General features: G+C 38.9%; 1 protein-coding gene across 2 annotated transcripts in view; it reads left to right on the top strand.

The window, feature by feature from the left end:
* Nucleotides 1–14469, top strand: part of LOC135240395 (protocadherin-9) — a 222943-nt gene that overhangs the window by 38833 nt on the left and 169641 nt on the right. For both annotated transcript variants that reach the window (XM_064309810.1, XM_064309809.1), the window contains exon 3: nucleotides 13183–13284. In XM_064309810.1, coding sequence (XP_064165880.1) covers nucleotides 13183–13284 — 102 coding nt within the window. The remainder of the gene's footprint in view (nucleotides 1–13182; nucleotides 13285–14469) is intronic.

Below are 14469 nucleotides of genomic sequence, written 5' to 3'. Positions count from 1 at the left end.
TGCTTTTGCTCCGGTCAGCGTTGGCCTTTTAAGAAGCTCGATAACTATCCCATCAGCATTCAATGGCTGTGCAATAATTACATCCAGACATATTCTCTTGTTTTTATTTATTTGGTTTTGGCAATCATGCCCTGCAAAGTCATATAGCCAAGGACAATTGCTGGCACGCTTGATTAGTGCTCATCATGCCTTCCCCCATTGATAGGGTGGTTGAACAAGAGATGCCTTGTTGTTCATCACAACACAAGGCACTATTGATTGATGGAATGCAGTGACATCATTCACCTTGGTGACAAGAATTAAATATTTCAGACTTTGCCTTTTTGCCTGTTTATTTTACAGACAGTGAGGTTGAGTATAGTGCAGTTCTTACTGTGCATCTCAGGTGACCAGGCTGACACATGCACACAAATGCCCATGTACACATGCAAACATGCATACTCAGACACACAAGCACACACACACACAAATGCCTATGTACACATGCAAACATGCATACTCAGACACACAAGCACACACACACACACACATGCCCATGTACACATACAAACATGCATACTCAGACACACAAGCACACACACACACACACACAAATGCCCATGTACACATGCAAACATGCATACTCAGACGCACACAAATACACACACACACACAAAAATGTCCATGTACACATGCAAACATACATACTCAGACACACACACACACACACACATGGCCATGTACAAATGCAAACATACATACACAGACACACACACACACACACACACACACAAATGGCCATGTACAAATGCAAACATACATACTCAGACACACACACACACACACAGATGTCCATATACACATGCAAACATACATTCACAGACACACACACATACACACAAACACACACTCACTCTGGATGAGGGTAACGTTAGCTGTTAGGCACTCTCCAATGAACAAAAATACAGCAAGGCAGCAAGGTGCCTTTTATTGTGCTAAGCTAGAAATCCACGATGGCAGGTATTTACAGTGATGATTAAGAACTGCTCCCAATAGAGATAGAAAAAAGGCGGTATATACCAACAGTTGAGTTAGCTTCTACAGCGTACCATGGACAACCACTATTCACACTAGCCGCACTCTTTTATTTTCTGCCACCCCCATTGTGTCTTGAATTCACCCTCTTATATGCTTAGCTGCTGCCACTAGCACATAGCAAGACTACAGTAGTTCATGGTAAGGACATTATTTCACAAACATATGGAAAGCCAGTACTGCAGGAAATGCATACACCAGTACTATGTGTTCTATATATTTTAAAAGAACATGTTCATGCATTAACTTACAATGTTTTTTTTAGCAGTTATACCTGTAATCTCTCCACAGTGGAGAACTGCACTATAAAGGCACTGGCATGACAAAGGCAGACCTCAGTCCCACAGTTTGGTTTGGGTTCTAATGTTAAACCCAGAAGTTGGCAACTTCCCAAACTAAGATACTCTCCACTTAATGTTGCATCTTCAAATAAGCTGCATAGAGATACGTTGAAGTGGCCATTGGAATAACCAATGTTTAAATGTTTGAAATAAAATGAACATTGACAATGTTGTGAATTATACGTGGCTGATAATAATTATCCGCAAATCTCCACTAAATCTCTGAGTGTGCACCCCCACAGAGTTAATGACTGCAACACCTTATGTCACACACCTATATAATTTGGCAGCTGGCTAACAATCTGAAATACTACTAGCATGTCAATAGCACACACACCAGTGAATGCTAAAAATAATATAATGCCCCAGGCCTAATATGAAAGGTCTACAGAACACTCGATCACATTTGCGCACGTTCATGAACCTTCCAATCAATCAGCTAATTAAACTTGGAAGCATTTAAGAATACTCAAATTCTGATTCCTTGAAATTCCTTTCAAATTATCACTCTGACAACACTTGACACAGCTCAACAGCGTGTTCTTTTACAGCAGCATTGGTAAGGAAGGAGAGTGTGAAAACCTTTGCAATACTGAAGGCGCTGATCTGTCCCTCCCAGGTTGTATATTCAATGTGTGAAAGTTATGCCTTTGAGGGCTGTGAAATGTACCTGTCATTCTCATATGGATTTAACGGGATTTACTCATTACCTTTATTCAAAACGTTGTGATTATGCTTCACTGAGCGCCATGGTTAGTTCTTCAGAGTACAGTAGGATGAGCTATCCTGATATTCAGTGCTGCAGGGGAAATGTACATTGATTATTTCGCATGAACGTTGACACCATAGATATACAGTATAATAATAGAAAAAAAAATAATGTTCATAGGCTCCTGGCCACGAGATCCAATCCTTTCTCGACTATATGCGGCATAATCATAATTGAGCCCAGAAGCATGGATGTACATCGTTATATCAGGGGTGGTGCGGGGGGTGAAGGGGATTGCTGAAGAACTTTAACTTTCTGCTTTGTTCATGTTGTGCCCAGAGGAGAGCCTTGTCGGCAGATTGTAGTTAGTGGGAAGTTAGGAAAGAGATGGGGACAGGGGCTGGGGGTGCGATCCATTCGGAAGCGGGTTGGGGGGGGGGGTGTAGTCATCAGCTCGGCGCCCTGAGGTCGGTCATCCCCAAGAACATTTTAAAGGCCAAGAGGCTGCGCTGCAAACAATCCTTTTTTTCTGACACACACTGCTAACCGCTGAATTAAAAAAGACAAGGAGAGACCAGGGTGTCTGTCTCTGAGTGTCAGGAAATGGGGTCCACATTACAGTGTGAGGACACTTTTTTGTTGCGCTCTTGCAGACCACATCATTCTTGAATGCTTACACCAGTGGTCTCCAACCCTGGTCCTGGAGAGTTACAGGGTCTGCTGGGTTTCACAGTGACTTCATGAATCAATTAGAACAGTTGATTACACAGTTAACTCAACTCATCTGGTGTCTTGGGTCTCAATTGGGTACTGATTTTAAGGTGAAAACAAAAACCAGCAGACCCTGTAGCTCTCCAGGACCAGGGTTGGAGACCACTGGCTTACACTATTCTTTGAGCTTTAAAAAAGATTTTAGAAAATAATTGGCTTGAAATATTTTCATTTATCGAGTTCCAGTTTGAACCTTTCATTTATTGGGTTTACAGCCCTTTCGTCCTTTACAACTACAGTATTATGCATTGGCTACCAGCCCCATTGGCTACTTTATGGGTAATTTAGAAAAATGCACTATGCATACAATTCACATAGTGGGTGCTGCATGTTCAATTCAAAATATGATTTCTCGACTGTTTTATTATGGACAGTGTGTCATTTAGCATGTATTATGCTATTAAAATCACATCTCGATGTTGGGCTGGATACCCCTAACACTAATGTGATATTCATTTGGTGTCTCATTTGAGGAAAAACCGCAATTGCGTGTCAAATGGAAATTACATGTCAATTGGACGTTAAATAATTGGAGGGTATACTAATTGGCAGGATCTGACAGGAGCAGACGAGGAACCTTGGATGTATGCATGACATTCCAGGGCCTTATTGATGTGTTGCTCTCTCAGCATTTGAATGTCAGAATTTAGCGAGTAGGAAATCCATAGCGTTTGGATCAGAATGTCATAGAGTCATTAACTGCATGGGTGCTAATCGATCCTGCCCTATACGGTATCCTGCAGTCCAAGAAAACTATGAATAGAATGGGTAAAATGGCATGAGAAATCAATGCTTGCCATCATTTATGAATTCAATTGAAACAGATGCAGTCTTAAGTACTTTGTTGTCACTTTGCTCCTCAATTTAATTGATTATTTTTTATGCTGTGCCAAGATTCCACAGCACGGATGTAATAGATTTCACGCTGTCAGTGGCAGATTGGCTGTGTGTGGAAAATAATGCGCAGAGACCCATAAGATGCACAGAAGGTGAACGATGAATTCTGATCATATCTGTCATCATTTCTGATAAAAACGGTGGTATTTGGCTCACTGCCATTTGCAGCAGAGGCACCTTGAGTTTTTCTCATTTGAAATTAAACCAGGAAAGATGAATACATGACCATTATTAAAATACTGCTTTGTTCTTGAAATGAAGTCTTCTACACAATTTGATTCAGCAAATATTGCAAACAAACATCATAAAAAATGCATGAAAAGATAAACTAAATATCAAACTCAAAAGTCACCAACTCAAAACAAAATAGATATACAAATACTCTGGCCTGAAGTCAAGTACTTTTTTGTTTGAACTTACACTTATAAATACTTACACAAACAAATGCAATCTTTTATTTATTTATTTTTTATTTTTTGGTGACCATAGTTTGCCCAGCTAACTTGAGCGATTGCAGACCAAAGCCAAATAGCACTTACTTTTAATTGTGAGTCTAAGCAAAGTTCATATGTCAAATCAAAACGGCAAAGAAACAAAATGGAGCCCATAAATTTAAAAAAGACAGAATTAATAAATACGCCCTTTCCCCATTATGGACAGCTTACGAATGCTCTATAAATAACTAGGCACAGCCCTAGTAAGGCCGTGGCACAGTGGGGTTTGAGTGCAGCTGTAAACGTGAGAGAACCACAAAACTGTTGGACTCTGGGAGCCGTAAAGTAAAACAATGTGTCTAGAGGGAAAGATTTCTGAGAATTTTATGAGCTCTTTTTGCACAGGCAAACTGAAGCAGTAACTTAAGAGATGAGGAGATACAGAGCAAGGGCTGATAGTGAATGAAGGCATTTTAACATACTAAGAGGAATATATATATATATATATATATGTGTGTGTGTGTGTGTGTGTGTGCTCCATAATATTTGGGACAAAGTATGAATCTAGCTTTGACTCTTGCACAGTTCCTTTTGGCCTCTATACTTTTCTCTTGCCATAATTGTTGATGTCTTGACATATTGACGTCTCTGCCCACAAGACGCATTTCAAGAACTCAGAAGGCTCTTTTAGGTACCTCTTAGCAAACTGTAACCTGAACATCCTGTTTTTGTGACTTGTGCCATGCAGTATAGCCCACTGTAGGTCTGTTCGTAAAGTCTTCTGTGGACAGTAGTCACTGACACATCTGCGCCTGCCTCCTGAAGAGTGTTTTTGATCTGTCCAATGGATGTTTTTCTGCCCTGAATCTAATGTGAACATTTTTTTTTTCAATTATATTGACAAAGAAATGGAAATAATGTGTGAGTGAATGAATGAATGAATAATTCAGGCAAACCCTGAGCCATTTGTAAGAAAAAAAAAAACTAATTTAAAAAAGCATTACATGACATCAAAAAAAAAAAAAAAAAGATTCTTGCCGAAACAATACCACAGGAAAGACCTCGACGTATCACGAATATTAGGAATATGCAGGGATTTTGTTAAGTAAGAGGTACATTTCTGACCAACCCTTTGCTTTATTCCACTAAAGCTGTTCTTACTTCCATCTAAAGCTTTTCATTAAATTTGATAAATGAAATACAAAACTCTGAATTCTTATCATTATTTTCCAGTCTCCCGTGGATAGCTCTCATATCACTTAAAGACACCAGGATTAATTAAAAAAAGACCTCATCAGCGTACAGTTTATACAAGGTGAACCGTTAGCAAACTGTTAAAGGCCAATATTTTTCTTTCATGAAGTCCCGCTCAATTGAAAAGGATTGTGAGTGTCATCTCTAGTTTTATTGGTTTTGCTTGATGTGGCCATCTCTGTGCCTTTTGAAAACATTGTTCTCAGTGCTTATGACTTATCTGAGGGCTATCCATGTCAAAAGCCTCTCCATGACCTTTTTTCTCTGTGTACTTTTTTTGAAAGGCATTGGCTCAAAGTTGGGACTAATTATTCTGAATGAGCTCACTGGATGCAGTTCAGAAAGCTCAAACTGACCTCTCATTAAAAGCTCCCGTAGGAAAACATTTGGAAATGTATTTGCATGTTATCAATATACTGCAATATTTCACAATATATACTAGCATATATACAATCATTGTGAAATTAAGATATTGCAATATATCACACTGCAGAGTAATTATATTCCACATATGTGCTATATATTGAATATATTTTGTTCTGCATCTAAGAACTTCAAACTTTAAGAAAAAGCTTAAAATTCCAATAGGAATGCAAATAGTTCACTCAATAGAGCAGTGGTTTCCAAACTCTGTCCTGGGGGACCCCTGTGTATGCTGGTTTTTGTTCCAACCACAATGATAAAGACTGAGTTTGAGACCCCCTGGCCTACGGGCATGCACTTAATGCCACAGTGTTCTCTTCTGCTCCACCACATGTGCGGTTTAGTTACTGATCAATTAGATCCATCTTGACTTTCTTAGATCCAATTAGGCTTTTCATTTAAAACACATAAAAAGTATAACTATTCCAAATATAGTTATAATCTGTTACATTTTCCAAAAAGGGAAAGATTTGTTAATCCCTCTGCCCAACAACCTACTTGATGCACACAGAAAGTGAGCATACGCAGAATTCACTGCTGTTAGTAGATTAGGGTCGCAGGGTTTCGGGACAGATCACCCAGCAGTTATAATCTGACACCGGCGTGTGAAATGGCCACGCTGCTAAACCCTAAACTCCCATCTCTCAAACGTATTGGCTCAATCTGTGAAAAAAAGCAATGAAACATTTAGACATTTTAACGTGTGAAAAGCAGCCTGTAAGTTGATGGCATAATCATTCTGCGGTCTAAATTTATAATGACATCATTTTAAATATTAATACAAAATTAAAGTTTTAAACAGCCACCCTTTATATATGACACCAATTAAACGGTGCTAGTGGAGCAGCCCTGTACACATGCTACGCGGTTTACACTTGTAACCGCTAGTACTTTTTTGCCTTTGCTTTAATAGGGATTTTACTTTACAATGCTATACAAAGCAATCTAGTCGCAACTGAAAAAACGAATTCCTGGTTCACAGCTACCCAAACACAATTCCCCCACCTTCCACAATAAGCTGAAAAAATAATTATAAAAGAAGAAAATATATAATTAAAAAAATAAATAAATAAATTTGAGCAAATGCTCTTACTGGTGTTTTATTTGTATAGGTATTTGTAAAGGCATATAGAATAGAAAGGGCGAGACATAATGACATAAAGACTCTCCAATGGGCTAAATTTACATACAAGTTATTGGAATGAGGACTCACTTTCAGTAATTCCAACATTCATGTTTGTGGATGGTCACTAACTGCTGTTAAAACATTTAGCAAAATGCACCACAGTGCCTTTTCATTAGCTGCATGGTCCCTACTGCATTAGGGTATTATTCGCAATGGCAAACTTTATTGTGTGTTCAAAATGTTCAACTTTATCCCCAATCTGACTCCATAAATATTTTTACCTTGTGGCAAACTTTCAGAAAGAACATTTAACTTTGGTTTGATAATTCTCAGTATCACAGCCGATTCCATTCTCTTTGATGCTATAATCAGTGATGCTCACATACCAATACCGTAGCACAGACGAATGCTAGACAACCCTGGTCCTGGCTATCCAGAGGTATTCCTGATTTTTGCTCCATTCAAACCCTAAACTGCAAAATTGGCTTAATTAATAATCTTAATGAACATAATGACAAGGTGTTGGAGGTATTCAGGTACTTTTACCATTCAGACTCTGATCGAACTGTGCAATCAAGTTTGGATTGAAGAGTGAAAACAAGTTTAGATAACAATTTGGCAGACGCTTTTAGCCTGTGACTAGAAATGTGTACATTTAGTATGGGTAACAATTACCTAGGAACAATTTGCTTTTGGAGATTTTTGAGATTAAATATATATTTTTTTAAATATATACACTCTGTATTTCACAGTAAATGCACACCGAAGTGGCAACTGTGCAGCTGTACTTTTGAGATAAGGGCATGTAGAGCAGACTGTCTCAGACTAGTCTGTTAAAGCAATACTCTCTCCTCTATACAACAAAACAACTGCAGAACACCACATTTCCAGCAGAAGTGGATTGAGCTTTTCTTTAAGCCTATAGGTTAAAAAGGAGCTGGGTTTCATCAAAAAGACGTCAGTGCCCTGATTCACAAAAGAGCCACGCTCCAAAATGATGAGGCTAAAGGATTCAAACGCATACCGTTCACCACAGTCAGCGGCTGGAAAGTGTTATTCCTCTTGAAACCTTTACATACCTTCTGCAACTCTAAAACCTCACCTCAAGTGACCGAGTTTATTGGAGGGGAAATTCCATTCTGCACACCCGTCTTTGGTATGGCAAGCAAGTTCCTGTGTCACCACTGTAGAATTAAAAGAAAAAAGAAAAAAGGAATCAAATGCTTTCACCTGATGATTCAGTAACATTGATTTTACTGATGATGGCAATCGGCGAAATATTTGATGTTTTAGTCTTCTCTATATATGAAAATAAGTTGAGCATAGATCATTTATGAATGTATTTCTCAGAGAATGGCATGCAAGCACAATCATGCAACAGAAAGCATCTTTATTCAAAATTATTTTTAAAAATTTTCAGCTACCAGGCATTTGTAGTACCTGCAGTGTAGTCTGGTAACTAAATGAGCTTCAAAGGGTTTTGCAAATAATGGTGCATTTGAAATAGATGATTAAAGATGACTTACATTAATTTTATAAAATGATTCTCTTCATCTCAAACATATTTTGCAATAAATAAACAAATATGTGAAAAAGGAAATAATATGAAAAAAGTAAATAATATGTCTGCTGTGCTTACTTGACCTTTGCTCAGGTAATGGCTCCCAGCATGCACTGCTGCACTAGCAGAGTGCTGTATGTGGGTTAACTGTATGCGGCATGTTTTACCACAGGGCAAGTCACAGAGTTCAGCAGGATTCAAACTTTCCAAAGGTCACTTCATGGCACACACAGCTAGATTCCCAAATGACTTCAAACGGGTAAACATGGCAGGACAATTTGCAGCTACACATGGGTAGGGAGAGCTTTAGTGACACATGATAAGTCAAATTTGATCATATTTCCAGATTGCAGTGTAATGGCTAGAAGAAAAAGAAATGGACTGTACTCACCATTTTTTTTCAGAACATAATCTAATTGCCTTTGTGCATGTCTCTTGTTATTGATGATGATGATGACAATGATGACAATGATGATGATTATTATGATTATTATTATTATTAGAAGTAGTAAGTAGTAGTAGTAGTCGTAGTACTAGTAGTAGCGGTAGGAGCAGTTTGAGTAGTAGTTTTACTATTAGATACAATTTAAAACATGTTCCACCAAATCCTCATTATGCAGCTTGGAAGGTAGCAGTGTATATAACAAGTTTTTTAAAATGGGCTTTTAACCAGAACGGTTCAGGTTAAATTCCTGGATATGAGCGTGCCAGCTGGTAGGGCATTTAACTGCTTCAGTAAATTCTCAGGAGCAGTCTCTACATCGGTAATGTGCACGGATAAACGGTTTAGATTGATTAAAGAGGGTATGATAAGTCATGGAATCTACTCTAAATGCTATTCACCCAACTTGAGCAGAAGAGGAAGCTTTAGAACAAAATGCAAAACATATATCTTTGTTCAAAACTTGCAACTGGCCTGAAACTGCAATGGAACTGTCAAATCAATGGTGACCTGAAAGATTCAAGTTTAAGTTGTGCCTTCTGGAATGCCTGGCGTTTGCAGTTTGGCAGCTGACTTTCTGGCCTTCACTCAACCAACATTTGTCCTTAATGTCTACCTACATATAAATGCAGTTTTTTTCTCCCTTTTTCCTAGACAAATATTTGAATTAGTTTCAGGAACTAATTTTTTGTGATTACTGGACTCAATCAGTTTGAAGATAATAAATGAAAGCCTATTAAGAGCCAGTTCATGGCACATTTTGACTCATTCCAGGCCTGTGTGTGCATGCTTTGTACCAGAAACCAACAGATACAATATTTAAAAGTACTGGAGTGGCAAACAGAAAAGGTTAACGTGGCACTAGTCTAAGACCTGTGCATGGGTGCTGGCTGTATCTAGCGGTGATTTAATCAGGCCAAAGCCTGGAATCCATCTTTAGAAGAGGAAATATCTGTGATGTGAAATTCAGATTCCTCCTGCTATCAGAGTTCATTACACTTTTTTTTTTTTGGTCACTTTTACAAAAAAAAAAAAAGGAAAAGAAAAAAAAAAAAAGACAGTGATTTATGCCCAGAGCTCTGTGTAACACAGCCTCATTAGACACAGTGATATTGTAAATCAGCAGATAATTACAGTATACAGCTCACACTGCAGGGCATAGTGATTCGCTCTCTTTCTGGACCAATCATTAAGGCCTGGGATAATATATAAATTGAAAATGGGATATTCAAGCAAAACAATTTCCTTCTCATTGTCCCCAGGAAGGAAATGCAGCCGAGGTGGCATTAGGCAGAATGGGAGAGCATGCATCACATTCTCTGCGTTCATCTTGGTAATCCATAGGCAACATGATAACCAATGCAACTACTGTCGTGTAATGGCTGTGACATTGTCATCCTTCATTTCAGCTGAAAAAGGATTTTCTGATAGACATCAGCAATAAACAGATGTAATAAAACTGTCCAAAGATATTATAGTTTTGGAAGGTCTCGATTGCATTTTCTGGCTTTGTTTTCTTTGTGTACTGTAGTTTATATAATTTGTTTACATGCATTCTCACATTTGCTTTTTGCTTTTTGACAATGATTGACATTTTAATAGTTCAGTTTAAGATCCCTGCAATTTCTTTGAAATTGTATTTAATAAAAAAAAGCAACAACAACAAAACATTTTTACAAAGAAATACAATCTAATGGCTGTACTGGCCGCTTCAACCAGATTCATGCAGATGTTTCCCATCATTCACTGAATCCTTCGCTCTTGCAGATATGAACATCTGAGGCTCCGCCTCACTCGGCTTGCCTTGTGTCTTGCAAGCTGATCCCACCAAGTGGCCCAGAGGGGATCTGTCTCCTCCTCCACTCCCTCTCGATTGATGTCCCACAGGTCTTAGTGCTTGGTCCTGTCTTCTTCTCTTTACACTAATATGTAGTTATCTCTGCTCATGGCATATATCATGTCATTGCTATGCTGATGAAATTCAACTTTTACTAATTTTCTCCCTCCGAGACCCAAGTTCTCTTTATGCCTAGATGTCCAACACCTGATGAAGCTTAACATGGAGAAGACCGAACCTGGAAGAGATCCCCATGAATTTATGCCTCAATCACTGTCAATGGCTTCACTTTGTCTACTTCCGACTCAGCTAAGAACCTTAGTGTGACATTGGATGACCAGCAGATCTTCCACATGGTCCAGCAGGTTCTCCCTTCACAAAATCAAGAGAATCCACCCCTTTCTTACTCAAGAGGCTATACAGCTACTTCTACAAGCCCTTATAGTCTCTTGTTTGGAATATGATAACACCTTGCTGGCCAACTTACCAGCATGTGCCATCAGGCCACAGCAACTGGCCTATAATGCTTCTGCCCACTTGGTCTTCAAACTGCCAACATTCTCACAAGTTTCAAAAATGGCACTGCACCTTCCTATCGTCAGATAATGATCGCGCCGTACACTCCAACCAGACCTTTCATTTCAGCAGCCTCCTGCCAGCTGGCTGCCCCATCTCTTCCAGCACCTGGCAGCCGCTCCGCTGGCCCCAGCTCTTCTCTGCCCTCGCCGCTCGGCGGTTGCACAGCCTTCCTCAGCCAGTCAGGAAGAAAGAATCTGTGGCTGATTTCCTCTGATGTCTAATGAAAATAGATCTTTTCAAAATACATCCCTGAGTTCAAATAAAAAGAATTGTTCTTTCCCATTATCTTACATCTAACAGATCTTGAGGCATGCACCTGGATGGTATGGCCTCTAGCTCTAGTGGTGTTTGCTTACCATAGGAAATGTACTTTTGTAAGTTCCTTTGGCTAAAATCATCCACCAAATGCCAAACTTATAAATCCTAAAGGTAAATTAGAACAGCACTGGCATTATTTAATTAATTAAATGATGTAATGGTTTAATGATCTATGATTTGGGTCGCCATTGTGATTGTCAGGGCTGTTAAATACTTTAAGCTTGTGCCTTCTTGTGTACCCATAAGCTACCGTAGCCCTTCCAGCCACCAGGCTGTTTCACATTGGTCAAAATTCACCTTTTAGTACCTTTGATTCTCTCAATTTGTAAATATATCTGAAGGTTGATAATGGCCTTTGGGTTTTCCTCCGACCACATTACCTTAATGTGCATATGTATGCACATTGTGAACATTTATGTGTGTTGTCATGAAAGATTGCATGCCACTTACAGCAAAAAATAAGGGGTTTCCACAGTTTCCTGGTGAAATTACTTACCCGGTTCTGTGAACCTGCCACCTGTTCAGTTTATTTGGCTCAATAATCCCGTACTTCTCTACCTGTAGCCAAAATGGCTCCCATCCATAACCCAGGTGGGTGCTACCTATTGGGGGTATTTGAGGAGTTGACCCCTCACTGTAAAGCACATTAAGATCGGCAGAAATATTATGTAAAATTCAATTCCCTGCATCATATAAATGCAGCATACACATGCATGCATAGGGGGTGCTGTGACATGTGTATCAATATGATACGTTTTGTGTTCTTCTTTTCAGCGATATTAAATGAATCAAAATATCTGATTCATGTGTCTGATCATGGGATTTACAGGGTTACACCAGATAGTTTGGTTGCACAATCTGTAATGGATGCATTTATTTGGACTGAATTTCTAAAATCCCATTTAGGTGTTTTTAATAGTTATGATGCATCGGGTTTTTAAAAATAGAAAATACATTTCGTGCACAACATGAGACAGAAGTAGGCCAAGAACACAGGAGCCCATTTCTGTCCTGTTGGGGAAAAGATTTGTTGTGCTTGGTTGAACCATTATTATTTCAGTCATTTGCTTCTTTATTCAGTCAATGTTTTTAAAACCAATTGCTTCCTCAAAAGGTCTGCATCCATCATGCTATTTATGTATTTATAAATGTGCTTCTTCATAAAGTCTACATCCATCTCAATTTTAGTAATTTATTTTGTTATAAGACCCCCATCATATCATTTATTCATTTATTTTTTGCTATTATTTTAGCCTTTTACCTCCTTAGAAGAGCGATTATCAATCTCTGCCTCAGCAGCACCATCTTTGCAATTTGCTGAAATACGTGGGAGAAGCCTGGTTAGAAATGGAAGATAACATAATTTATTTATTTATTTATTTACTTTCATTTATTTATTTATTTATTTCAATTCAGGGAACATTACCCCGGGCCAGAACTGAACTGAACCCTGAATATTTGGACCTCAGGTCCAGGGCCGAGTTGAATCCCGAATACTGGGCGCCCTGCACTCCCCTGGTGAGTAGCCGCTGTTTCTGATTTTCGACAGATTTCCGTGGGTTTAAAAACCTCTGCTTTCAGCAGGTGGCCAAACCCACACCCCACTCCTCCCCATTCAGTCTGTTACTCAGCATCTGTTTGCGTTCTATTCCTGCACTGAAATAACCTGCACATACAGTGTATCATCAGTACCTTCATAGGAAAAGGACATTTGTACTGAAATAGTTATAGCATTCTGTTGATACTAATGGTGTATGCTTAGTGTAATAGAAATGTAGAAATGCACTGAATGTATAAAATGTTCTCTAATGATTTAATGAGAGTGAATTTATTGCCGGTGATTTTCCAGTTGCATTCATACTCTGTTTATATTTTTATCTATACTTTAAAAAATATATAATTAAGTTTGTTTATTCCATCTGAAGTTCTCAAGCCTTGTTGTATTGCTCAAACTGTCTCCAGTTTCTAAGCAAAGGTCTTTTCGTGGGTGGTTGGGTGGATGTTTCTGATCAGCAGTTGACATTGAGTGCACTTCCCTGAGGGCAGTTTAAATGATAGGTTAGAAATGCAGGTGAATCTGATCCAGGTGAGCAGCTTAGATATGAAGCAAACATGTGAGGTACACATTGTCCATAAGAGTCCATTAGTCAGAAATGATGGTGCACTTTATGTTCAGCTGTCTTCATAACAATCAAACCATATATTAGATTTACTTTAGTTACTAATGTGTAACCCCTGAACATACCTTCAGCCAAATCTGTAACGTTACCCCTGGATCCAAATTCCACCATTTGGGTGATTCCGAAACATATGCAACAACACAAACCTGCAGAGCAGCTCTGTGGAGCTCAGTACAGTTTGCATTTTACACATGTCCACTCCATTTCATTTCAACCTGAAATTTGATTCAAGAATTGAAAAATTGCCCCTAGTGCTCTGTGAGGATATTTCAATCAATAAATTGAGAATTTTATTTTCTGAATTGATGGAACTGGCATGGTATTGACCCTGACTCTGTTAGACACAGCGGTGGTTCCATATTTGATCGGAGTGTGGTAACAGAGGTGCATGTCAGCTCAACAGAAAGCGCACTTCCATAGTAATGGCGAGCAGCGATCTGCTCCACCAAACCTGTGTGGGTGGAGGAAATTGGATTTGTCACCAGCTTGGCAGCGCTCCAGCTCTGGAGCTCGGAGCGAGACT

This window comes from Anguilla rostrata, chromosome 15, assembly GCF_018555375.3.
Source record: "Anguilla rostrata isolate EN2019 chromosome 15, ASM1855537v3, whole genome shotgun sequence".
Classification (NCBI taxonomy): Eukaryota; Metazoa; Chordata; class Actinopteri; order Anguilliformes; family Anguillidae; genus Anguilla; species Anguilla rostrata.
The sequence above is the reverse complement of the archived record's forward strand: the minus strand, read 5'-3'. Positions and strand labels throughout refer to the sequence as shown.